This window comes from Magnolia sinica, chromosome 3 (assembly GCF_029962835.1).
Source record: "Magnolia sinica isolate HGM2019 chromosome 3, MsV1, whole genome shotgun sequence".
Lineage (NCBI taxonomy): Eukaryota > Viridiplantae > Streptophyta > Magnoliopsida > Magnoliales > Magnoliaceae > Magnolia > Magnolia sinica.
In genome coordinates this window covers 57,691,505-57,704,034 of record NC_080575.1, presented here as the reverse complement: position 1 = coordinate 57,704,034, position 12,530 = coordinate 57,691,505, and the positions used below count along the sequence as shown (strand labels likewise).

The following is a 12,530-nucleotide window of genomic DNA, read 5'->3' as shown; positions in this document are numbered from 1 at the left end:
TCCACTCATGATCCTCGACTCCAGATATAGTACTCGGGTTTCTGGCCTTCCAAGATTTGGGACAGTTGCAATCACCAATGGTCTGGATTTACAGAACCATAGGCCCACTTGTAAAACTGAAAACGAAGTAACGTGCACATCCTCGGGTCCATTACAGTTGCAGCTATCCCTTTCTGTAGCCCTTTACACCCTCACTCCATTTCCTCTTAAGGGTCTGCTTCTTCTTTATTTCTTCAACAGAACTCATCATGGGTGCTGTTTTTCATCCATGTCATTGGCCTCAGGTGTGATGGGTCTGCTTCATATTCTCTTATGGCTCTGTATTGTTTCTGCATTTTCTTTTACCATCTGTAGTTCCATGTTGTAAGCTTTATGTTTTTATTTATTTTTTATTTTTTTATCTGCATTTTCTGTCAAATAAATGTAAAAGATCTTTAAAAAAAAAAAAAAAAAATTATTTTTTAAAAATCTATTCTCTTGAAATTTGTAATGTTTCTTTGTTTCTCCGTATTTCTTGCACTGAACTCAAATGGGTGTTGCTTCTTTTCCCCTGTAAGGCATTATTTCCTTTATCATTTTCATCCTTCTTTCTGCATTTTCTGTTAAATAACTGTAAAAGGTATTGACATTTTTTCCCCTTCTATCGGTTCTCTTGAATTTTTCATGTCTCTCTGTTTCTCTATTGTTTCTTGCTTTGAACTCAAATGGGTTTTTCTTCTTTTGTCTTATAAGGCCTTATTTCACTTTCATTCTCTTCTCTCTTAATACATGTTGATTACTTCCTACTACTCTCATTTGTAGTTTCTGGATGTTAGCTCAGGTGGGTATTGCTTAAATGTAGTGCATTTCTGTGTTCTGAGCTCCTGTTTCTCCTCTTCGCATTTTTGACTGATGTCTGGTTTCTCTATACTTCTTGATATTAGCTTGAATTGGGCGTTGCTTAAAATTTAGTTTATTGTCCTCTCTCTTCAGAGGTTGAATTTCTCCTCGGTGTATTTTTGAATGATCTCTCAGTCGTGCTCATTTTATTGCTAGTACCTCGAAAGGGTCTTGCTTAAAATTCTCTGTAATGCTATGCTTCTTCTGAGCTCTCTCTCTCTCTCTCTCTCTCTCTCTCTCTCTCTCTCTCTCTCGTTTCTGCATACGTTCTTGTTGTTAGCTCAGATGGTTCTTACTAAAAATTCTCTCAAATGCCTTGATTTTGATTCTTCTGAGTGATACTTCCTCCTCTGCGTGTTTTCAAACTCTCTTGTGGTGCCAATGCCACCTGTGTACTTACCTCTGCGGTGGGAGAGCACTGGAGACCAGTGGTGGTATGCCTCCCCCATCGATTGGGCAGCAGCCAATGGCCACTATGATGTTGTCCTTGAGCTCCTCCGCCTAGATGCTAATCTCCTCATCAAGCTAACCTCCCTTCGCCGGATTCGCCGCCTTGAGACTGTCTGGGATGATGATGCCCAGTTTGTCGATGCCGCCATGTACCGCTCCATCGTCGCACGGAACCTTCTCCTCGAATGTGAAACCAAGAAAGAAAGGAATTCTCTAATCTGTGCCGGCTACGGTGGGTGGCTTCTATACACTGCCGCCTCAGCTGGGGATATGGTTTTCATTCAGGAATTGCTAGAGCGGGAACCGCTTCTAGTTTTTGGAGAAGGAGAGTATGGCGTCACCGATATATTCTATGCTGCTGCCAGGAGCAAAAATTCTGAGGTTTTCAAGCTCTTATTTGATTATTCGGTTTCACCACGGTGCTCTTTGGGCTGTGGTGGAGAATTGGTGGTGAGATCGCATGAAAATGTTCCTTCAATTTTTAGGTGGGAGATGATGAACAGGGCTGTTCATGCTGTGGCTAGAGGAGGGAACTTGGAGATTTTGAGGGAGTTTCTTGGATATTGCTCTGATGTTTCGGCTTACAGAGATGTGCAGGGCTCTACTGTGTTGCATGCAGCCTCCGGTAGAGGACAGGTTGAGGTGAGGTCTCTACTTTGAATTGTGCTGAAAATTCTCATTCAGGTATTCATGGGTTTATATTTCCTATTTTGTATTCCTTCATGTTCCTGACTCCCTACTTCCCCAGTCGTTTGTATTTTTTATTTTTTTTTTAAATGGGACTTGTTGCTCATAGACAGCTATGGCTTTGAAGCTGCAGATACTTACGCATTTCAGAAGATAAATTGGTATTAGTTCATTTGGTGAGATTTTCACAATAAGATGTTGCCTTCATGTAAAATAACAAGGAAATTTCACTAAAAAAATTGCCAATGCCCGTGCTGTTGTTGGACACATATGATACCTCTGTTAGGAAAAAACCCTCAACCTATCGTCTTTTAGTATATCTTTTGTTTAGAATTTATATGTATTATACACTTTTACTACCTTTGGTATTTTTCGTGTATTCTATGATATCATAATGATTGTCGTGATCATTGTATGAGTCTTCCCCAACTAAAATTAGGGTTGGCTGTGCGGATCTTATTCAGCCATTCCACTTTATCAAGGACCACATCCTTAATTAAACAAAAGGTCATCAAGTCTTTTCTTACTACCTTCTCAACGTCCTTTTGGGCCTACCCGTTGCCCTTTAGAGCCGTCAATTTGAACCAACTTCTGATTGGCGTAGGTCCTGATCTCCACTGATGGCCAAACCATCTAAGCATTCTTAGTGTCCTCGTTTCAGCTATGCCAATCCTAAGAACATGTTGTTCTTTTACTGTCGACTTGGTGTCCCATAAAACTTGACTCATCTTACAGCTATCCTATCAAATTTCCCCTTTAGTTTGATTGTTATGTGGCAATCACGTAAAACTCCAGAGGTACATCTCCACTTCTTTCACCTAGCTAGAATTTTATGAGTAACATCCTTCTCAGTACCTCCTTTCTCATGAATTATCGACCCAAGATATTGAAAATGGTCATTTTTGGAGTACTTCTTGGTTTGCGATCTTAACTAATTCCTTGTTTCCATGCCTATTGTTACTAAAAGTTGCATTTCAATATACTGTTTATTTTTAAAACCTTTGAATTCTAAAGTATCCTCCATAGATCTGGCTTTGCATTTATCCCTCCCTCATATCATCAATCAAAACTACGTCATTTGCAAACAACGTACACTACATTCAGTAAATCATGAACTGATATTTATACTTACATATATTTTTATCACAAGTTTGTGCTCTGTGGGTCACTGGATGCTCTAGGGATCAATTGTTGCAAATTCCCTTTGTAGGTAGCACGAGATAGTTAAATTTCATGTGGCTCGGTTGATCATTTAGTTTCATTGCTTACATCCCATTTTAGAAGGCACACATTCTAGATTAAGTCTTGATCCTAGTATTTCAATCTTTTGGAGGGAATCTTTATAATTGGATATTTTTGGGCTCTAAGCAATTGGATTCTTAACAAATATGACACGATGCTATCTGCTACACACATTGATAATTACATTCATCTAGCCCTGGGATCTCGAAGAGACATGCCGCATGGGGGCTTCTGAATCACACCACCAACGTCATCATTGTAGCCTTGTCCCAACTATTTGGGGTCAGTTTTACCAATTTTTCCTTCATGAAGGTTTGACTACTAGCTGCATTCCTGACATCAATCCTCCTTTACCAATGGTTGGGACTCGCTGCTACTTGCTATCAGGCAGGGGTTCTTAGGATTTCTATAATGATGAAAAAATATTTTGTAAAGGGCTTCAACCATGGTTCCAAATATCCATATTGTGTTGGCCTATACGGACATGTCATATTCATATTGGCCAGTGCAGATACCCAAAATAGGGTGAAACAGTCTGATTCAAAATCAATTGCTGAATTGTGGACTGTATTGGTACCTACTTACCCACTGCATATGCGGCCAACCCTCCTTTTTTTTTTTTTTGGTTTTTCCTTTTATTTCTCTTTCATTTTTCTAGGGTGAAACGGTCTGATTCAAAATCGATGACTGAATTGTGGGCTGTATTGGTACCAGTTTACCCACTGCGTATGCCAGCCAATAGGCACGTATGGGCCCTTTTTTTAGTTTTTTCTTTTTATTTCTCTTTCATTTTTCTAGGTTGAAATGGTCTGATTCAAAATCGATGGCTGAATTGTGGGCTCTGTTGGTACCAATTTACCCACTGCATACGCTGGCCAATAGGGATGTATTTTCTCCTTTTTACCCTCCATTTCAACCTTAGAGGAAGCCTTCTCTTATGGCGAAGGTGGATGGTACCACATAAATTTATTAACCGAAAGAAGAAGTTATAGGAGAATATGGGAGACCAAACCTCACCCCTATGTCATGGACTTGTTAACTACTTAGCTCTAATGCCCATGCGGCACTCATGCAATGCTCCAACGCCTCTTGAGTCAGCCCTCGTACTACTTTCCAACGCTGCTCGAGTCAGCCCTCCTACTACTTTCATCACTAAAAACTTAGTGATAATGCAAGAGATTGCCAAGGAAACACGAGAGAGTGAGAGGAACTTGTAATGCACTAGAGAGAACAAGGCTTACAATGCTTGAGTGATTTACAGATGAGGGGGTCTCCCACTAATATAGAAGCAAGAGGAATCTAGAAGCTCTAATCTAAGACCAAGTTTGTTTTAAGTGGCACTCATCTAACAACCATGAATACTCTAGATATCTAGCCTAGGATACTCTTAGAGGTTTGTGGTAACTTCTAGGAATCTTTAAACAACTCTAACACCTTCTAGAATACTCTATATTCTATGTACAAGTATTATAGTGTGTAAAGAAGGCCAAAAATTGGCCAAGCCATGGCAATACCTCTAAACTTGTGACATCGAGCCCTTAATACAAGATTCCCTACACTACCCAAAAAGGTACAATCGTTTACATTGTATATAAAATAAACTTGCCATATTAGAGAAAAGAGAGTGAATCCAGCCTTTGGAGGAAGATCAGTTGAAATGGAGAACATCTTCTTTGATTCAGTGTCATTAGCACAATTGAACAAAGCATCAACCACTTGATTGCTTGACTTATACACATGATTAATACTGGCTTCTATCTCCACCAAAAGGTCATGAACATTGGCCCTCCAATACCAAAGATGCCACAAAGTATGAATGCCCTTATTAAAAGCTCCACAACCATTTTGGAATTGTTCTCAATGACAATATTCTTAAAATTATGGTTTGTGCAGAAAAGGCAATCCATTCAACCTCAGCCACTTTACCATAGCAAATTCCATAATACAATGTGAAAGCACTGATAAAATCACGCTTTTAACTTCTTATCTTCCAACCTCTACCTCCATTGCCTGAGGTTCCTCTGTGCGCTTCATCAACATTATGTTTTTCAAAACCATTGATCGCCTAATTCACTTGTCAGAACGACTCTCATGGGTATAACCTAGAGGAATCTTAGAAACCCATTTTCAACTAGATCTATGACTATTTGGAAGATCAAAAGACAACATTTGAGTAGGAATTGACAAATTGAAGATTAGTGGACTGTTTTGGGGAAAATGTAAGAAGGGTTAAACCATCAAACTTACTTTCTGTTTTTATTTATTTATTTTTATATTCATGGATTATGTTGGGAACATGCATATGATTACTTATAATAGAATGATAGTATGTTGTTCATTACATTGCATTTCACAATATTTTCTATTGTAATTTAATTGCAGATATTTTAATTATGGATAATTTGTCGTGATTTCCATGATGTTTGATTAAAAAACATAAAAATGTCACAATATCCAATACAGTAAGAATTGACTATCAAAGGAAGTTTCTACTTACCAAACGCTTATAACAAAAACTCAACTTGCAACATGCTAGGCAGAGAGAGAGAGAGAGCTGCACACCAATTCTCACGAGGTCTCGTGAGAACTTTTTGAGAACTCATTTCCAGATATATGAGCTCAAAATCTGAACCGTCCACCTGACAAAGCACCCCATGAAACCCCTAGGGCCAAACTTTTGCGCTGATCCAAAACTCTGGTGGGCCATGGCAAAAGGAAATTGTTCCTCGATTTGCCTCTCTCTTTTGCCATGGCCCACCAAAGTTTTGGATCAGGGCAAGAGTTTGGCCCTTGGGGTTTCATGGGGTGCTTCGTCAGGTGGACGGTTCAGATTTTGAGCTCATATATCTGGAAATAAGTTCTCAAAAAGTTCCCACGAGAACTCGTGAGAATTGGTGCGCAGCTAAGCATTCCACCCCCCCCCCTCGCTATAGACACACACGCCAGTACATGCTTATACAGGTCAATACAGCCTGACATAGGCTGTATCGTATTGGTTTTGGGCGGGATCGATATCCCCTCAAAATAGTTATCCGGAACTTTGGCTTCAATCTCATCAACTATAGAGGTACTCATGCTCTATTGCAATAGTGGTCTATAATACGTAGAGTCGGTAGAATGAATTGGATGGCTGAAAGTATTCATGATTGAAGAAAAGTTATCAGTCCATCTGGGAAGTGTGGACATGCATTCCATCCAAATATCCACATTCCTTAACTGTCTATTACAAGATAATGTCTGCGATGCCTGCATTGACCACATTGTTTTCCATGCACTGTCGTGGCATGAGTCATGAGATGTGTCTAGAATGGCATTATAATCAACTTCAGATGAATATGCTTCAACAGCAACTTCACCTACATCTTCGTACTACTTTCCAATTAGACAATTCCGGATGGAAAAATTCATCATAAAAAAATTTCTCTTTTGTTGATTCATATTATGATACCTCAGTTTCTGTCAACCTTCTTGTCCCCACAGTCGGTAAACTGACAGGCCTGGGCAGATGTCTGAATAAGCTACTGGACGTGTACAGCTCCATCTATCGTGACGTGAATTTTGAGTAGTTATCGAAAAAAACAATGAAGAACCGTGCTGACCACTGATATTTTGTGGGAGAATCAACAATAAATCATCAGTGGGGAAAGGCATTCTTACTACCCTTCAAATTAATAACTTGAATATGAAAACTCTGTTACAACGGTTGATATGTTATAGTGAGATTGTGGAAATTGATCAATATCTGACAGACTCTTTATTCTCCATTGAAAATTTTTCAAGGATTCCACCACCATGAAACACAACTCTTTTATATGAAAACATGGTGCCATCTTGGAGAAATACTCAGAATTCTGGAGGACCAATGCTGAAAATGCATGAGGGTATCAGTAAAGTGATGGGAGAAGAACAATGAGAGTTGGACTCATATGAGAAACAATTCTTTTGAAGGATATTGGTTGGTAAAGGATCAACTATAATCTTCAATGTCCAGAAGAATATGAAACAAACAGTCATGAACATATTCTAGTGATCTGGCCATTTTGTTTCATGATGAATGGAGTAAAAACGATATGTAAACCTTCAACAACCAGTTTTTTCTCTATCTAATTTAACCAATAGTGTAAATGATGCGCTCTGATGTTTGCAGAAAGTACATTTTCTTTAATGAGACAAGCAAGAGCCATGGGCTAACAGAGGACCCCCAATTGTACCTAAAGTCATGTACCACTAGCTAAATCTTGGATGATTCTGGAACTGTGATGTACTGTCTCAATTGATGTTACCTAAATTGCCACCCCCCTTATGTTTTCCATTCTGAATCCCATGATCTGGATTATGGGTCATGTCTTCCATTCTGAATCCCACAACCTGGATTATGAGTCATTTGCATCCTTGGTTGTTTTAAAATTTAGTTCTTTCTGCTAATGTAGTTTTTTTTTTTAAAAATTAATTAATTAATTAATTAATTTCTTCTTATTATTATTTTTTTGTATACAAACCCACCCACACCTACACCTACACCCACACTCCACAATGGCACTCAAACCCAGGGCTTCAGTGTTGAAATGCAAAGCGTCTACCACTGAGCCATGCATCGAGACCCTAGTGTAGATTAACTTTGTAATGTCTTGCTATATTCATAACAAAGAGACTTATACTTCGATCTATTCAACAACATGCATGCATATGATATATGTATGGAGGCCCTATGATAATATTGTTCTTCAATTTCATATATAAATTACAATATCAATTCATATTTAAAACCATATTTTATATACCTAGGGTATGTCATGGAGCGACCCACATGATTCTACCCATTCATACCACACATTAGAGGAAGTAGCTTATAGCGTACACGTTCCTGTACCACGTACTAGACTTGCAATCCAAGCAACCTTGGTCCCAATGAGAAGAGCAGGGAGATTTAGTTTTTATTTTTTATTTTTAATCTGACCTTAGCCTCTTCAAAACTTATATGGAGAGATTGATTTGGAGGAATGTCAGGAGAAATGTGATTTCTGATACCGTTATCTATGAATTCATCACAAGTATATCTGTTTTGTTCAGTGGAGTTGCTCCATCTAGTGGGACATTGTAACAATAGAATTCTAGATGTTGCTTTTCAGAAATATATACAATTCTTGTGCATTGGAAGCATTAATCAGCATATTAGTATTTAAATGTCTAATTAATGTAGTACAACGATGGGAAATAAAGATTCCGCAACATTGATGATTATTCAACTTGATAAATGATCAGATGGGAGCATGTATAAATGATCAGATGGGAGCATGTAGGACATCTATGCGTGAAAAGATGAGCCACAAAATGGATATTAACAGATGTAAAAATAGGCCGATCCAATCATTAAGGGGGCTACACCTATAAGTTGATTCAGCCATCGACTGTCCATTTTCAATGGCATTGATTGCCTGTTGAGTGGATCAGCCTGATTTTCACCCCAGGTGATCTTCATTATCTGGCCCACCTTCTGCATGACTCCAATTTCCTACAAAAGTGAAATGTTGGCAGGAATCTGAAATTTCTTGTACAATGCATGTACAATGCTTGTTATGTGACCATTTCTTGTTCCTGTTTAATTGTGTGGGAGTCCTGCTTGTATGGGTCACTAAAACTTTTTGTCTACTCTTGAATGCATATCAGGCGCATTCATCTCTGGAAAAAAAAAAAAAAATCCCTTACCTTTTTCAAAGCTTTGTTGGGGATAATATCTTGGAATATTGAGAAAGACCTCTAAGCTTTGCTGGAGATCTTGTAAGGGCTTGTTTGGCAGCATGGATTCGGATTCTGACTTTTGTCAGCATGGATTTGGATGCTGAGTTGAATCCAAGTCCTGGATTTCAAGCCTGGATTTTGCGTTCATTCAGTTGCATATGGCAACTTGGATTTCATTCCTGTCAAATCCAGAAATTATGTTTGACAGCCTAGATTTTGAATTAAGGGGGCCTTAAAAGATAGAAGGAGAAAGCAGTTATGACAGTTGGAGATGAATAAAATATAGGATTTTGCATCCGACCTCTCTTGGATTTTTGAAGAGTCATTTTGAGGTCGCAGATTCAAGCCCATATCAGCATTTTAAGTAGCGAATAGCATGTAGCATAATGTTCACTCCTCTAAAGTGTGAGGCATAAGCTACATAGCGTATAGCTTATGCTACATGCTATGTCTAGATTTGTAATCAAGATTGCACTTGGCTGCACTAATTTCATAATATTTTGCACCAAATTAGACTGATTAGTAATGAAATTTAACAAAATTTCATGATATTTGGTGCAATGCAACCTAAACCAATAAGAAAGGCAAATGATTAAGTATAAAGGTAAAGAAAGAGCTATAAAACTGATTTAATATTGTTGCTTATATTATTTTACTAAAAGCATTGATAAGATTAAATAATTTTTATTGAAAACAGAAAATGTTCATAAACCATTGCAAGCATTAATTGATTTTAATTTATGTTTTAATGAAAATAACTTGTAATGTAAGCTACTTAGCATGTAGCATAGTCTATGTAGTGTGTAGCATATGCAAATTATTATGTAGCATAGGCTACACATGACTTAAGCTATTTTCATGAGCTAAATTCTATTAAAACTAAGCTACTCTATGTAGCGTAAGCTATATGCTACATAGCATAGCTATTTAAAACACTGACTCATACCTACCAAAAAACAAAAAAATAAAATAAAATCCAAGTTGGATTTGAAATCAATGATTTTGGGGTTTGTCATACATAATTTAGATTGAAACTCCTGGATTCCAATTCCTAACTGCCCAAAATCCATGCTTTCAAATGACCCCTTAGAATCTAGAGACGAAGAGCTTGTCTCTTTTGATCGTATGCTAATGTTAGAGGGTACAGTTACTGTTAAATATATATATATTTTTTTATGTTTTTGTGCTGGGTTCTGTTTCATTTACTTCTCTATTTTTCACCTTTCTGTGTCTTTAGTCCTAACCAATCGCGATTCAAATGGAGCTTCCTCTTGTTTGTCTATTTGCATTCGTTTATTCATCAGCTACAGTTCATCCATGCAGGTAGTTAAGGATCTAGTGGCATCATTCGACATTATCAGGATGAAAGATAATCAAGGTAACACAGCATTGCATGTTGCAGCTTACCGAGGCCATTTATGCGTGGTAGAAGCTCTCATTCACGCATCTCCCTCAACCACATCTTCAATAAACAATGCAGGAGACACCTTCCTCCACATGGCAGTGGCTGGCTTCAGGACTCCTGGTTTCCGACGGTTGGATCGGCAAATTGAGCTCATGACACAGTTAGTCTGCGGAAAGAAAGTAAATTTGCAAGAGATCATAAATATCAGGAACAACCATGGAAGAACGGCGCTTCATATGGCTGTCACTGGGAACATCCACTCCAATCTGGTCGAGCTCTTGATGTCTGTCCAATCAATCGATCTAAATATCCGTGACGCCGATGGCCTGACACCATTGGATGTCCTCAGCCGGCGCCCACAATCGGCGTCATCAGAAATACTTATAAAGCACCTGGTTTCTGCTGGAGGGATCTCGAAGTCAAAGGATCATGTGGCCAGAAGTGCTATTGCATCTCACCTAAAGTTGCAAAGTACCAGTAGCAGCAGCCCTGGAACTTCTTTCAGAATCTCAGATGCTGAGATATTCTTATATGCGAGTATTGAAAATGGATTGGATGCCAGCGGCGATGGAGGCAGTGAGAGGCTAAGTTCATGCTCGAGCACCAGCAAGAGTGAATTCAGTCACATTGAGACTGTCAACGATAATCATGGTTTTCTGAGTAACAATAAGAAACTGACTTCTGTTAATTACGCAGCAAGGCGTCTGAAAATTCTTCTTGGCTGGCCTCACCGAAAAGAGAAGAAAGTCGATTGCAATTTCACAGAATCATATAGAATTTTGGAAGACAATGACTTGTTTGAGTCGTCCAAGAAATTCAGCAGTTTTGAGGACATGCCAATCCCACTACGGCAGCAATTCTCCAGACCATCAATACTTCCCAACAATAAGCGGACTCTCTCTGTTAGGAGTTCTTTGCCAAGTCCATCAACAAAGAAGAAATTCGCGGCTGGTCTGATGCACGGTGTCATTCAAGCTATACCACATTTGGGTTTTCCTTCCCACTCCCGTTCGAGCTCTTTCTCGAGGTCTCCATTGTCTTCTCCTATGTTGTTGGACAAACAGAAGGTCATCCTATTGGATAATGAGAGCAGCGGGCCATCTTGTTCAAAAACATCCTTTGATGATGGGACCCAAGACATGTCACCAAAGTCAATTTTAGCTAATAATAAGTTGATGAACCAGTATTTCTGCTTTGGGGCGCAAGGCCTTTCTTTGGATGACTCAATTTGCAGGCCACAATCAAGTCGGGCCTACAAGCATTCAGTTCTCTCAATGGCTTGACAGAGGTGAAATGTCAGTTGTTTTCATTATATTGGACTAAATGCAAAGGTGTTCTGTGGGGGAGTTCTAGCTCGGCATCTTCCCAGGCTTAATATCTGTTTGTCTGTATGAAGGTTAGTAAGGTCTGTAACTGTTTCTTCGTTCTTTGCATTTACATTTCATTACATATTTGCTTGTGTGATTTGCTTGTACAATCTATTTAGATTATTCAATGGGCTTTTCTGTTGCAGTGTTTGTTTGGTAAAGCTCTCAAATAACTACTAGAATTCATTTGATGTCCTTTTGTCTCTGTAGATTATATATACTATAAATCTTGTCATTTTTTTCTTAGTCTGAGAAGATACGTGCTTGGAACATTTCAGTTTGATGGGAAGTTGTAACCATAGATCTAGAACTCACTGAGTCGACTTGTAAGTTGGCCGAGTCGATTTTCGAGCCGAGTCACCGGGAAACTGTGCTCTACCCAACTCACCTGTGAGTCGTGACATCCACAGTAAAACCACCCCTGCCAGAGATAAGATAACACTTAAGCAGTGCGTTTAAGGAGTGCATTGCTGTTAGATTTTATATATATATATATATATATATATATATATATATATATATATATATATATATATATATATATATATATATATATATGTTATGCTCAATAATTCCAAATGACTTCTTATATTGGGTTGAAATGCTTCAGTGCTCTCAGAGCATTATATAGTTGTATTGGACACTTTGAAAGGCCAATCCATGGATTGAGACTGTTTATTAGGTCCAGGTAGACACCCCACCCATGATGAAAAAGACCACTTTGCAAGAAACCAGTTACATTTTGAAATAAGGTTACGATT

General features: G+C 38.5%; 1 protein-coding gene across 1 annotated transcript; it reads left to right on the top strand.

The window, feature by feature from the left end:
• On the top strand, nucleotides 1–11,912 carry LOC131239933 (uncharacterized). Its single transcript, XM_058237873.1, has 3 exons — nucleotides 1–284; nucleotides 1,165–1,971; nucleotides 10,321–11,912. Exons 2-3 carry the CDS (start codon nucleotides 1,261–1,263, stop codon nucleotides 11,683–11,685), a joined length of 2,076 nt encoding a protein of 691 aa, XP_058093856.1. The 5' UTR covers nucleotides 1–284; nucleotides 1,165–1,260; the 3' UTR covers nucleotides 11,686–11,912.
• Nucleotides 11,913–12,530: the final 618 nt, after the last annotated feature.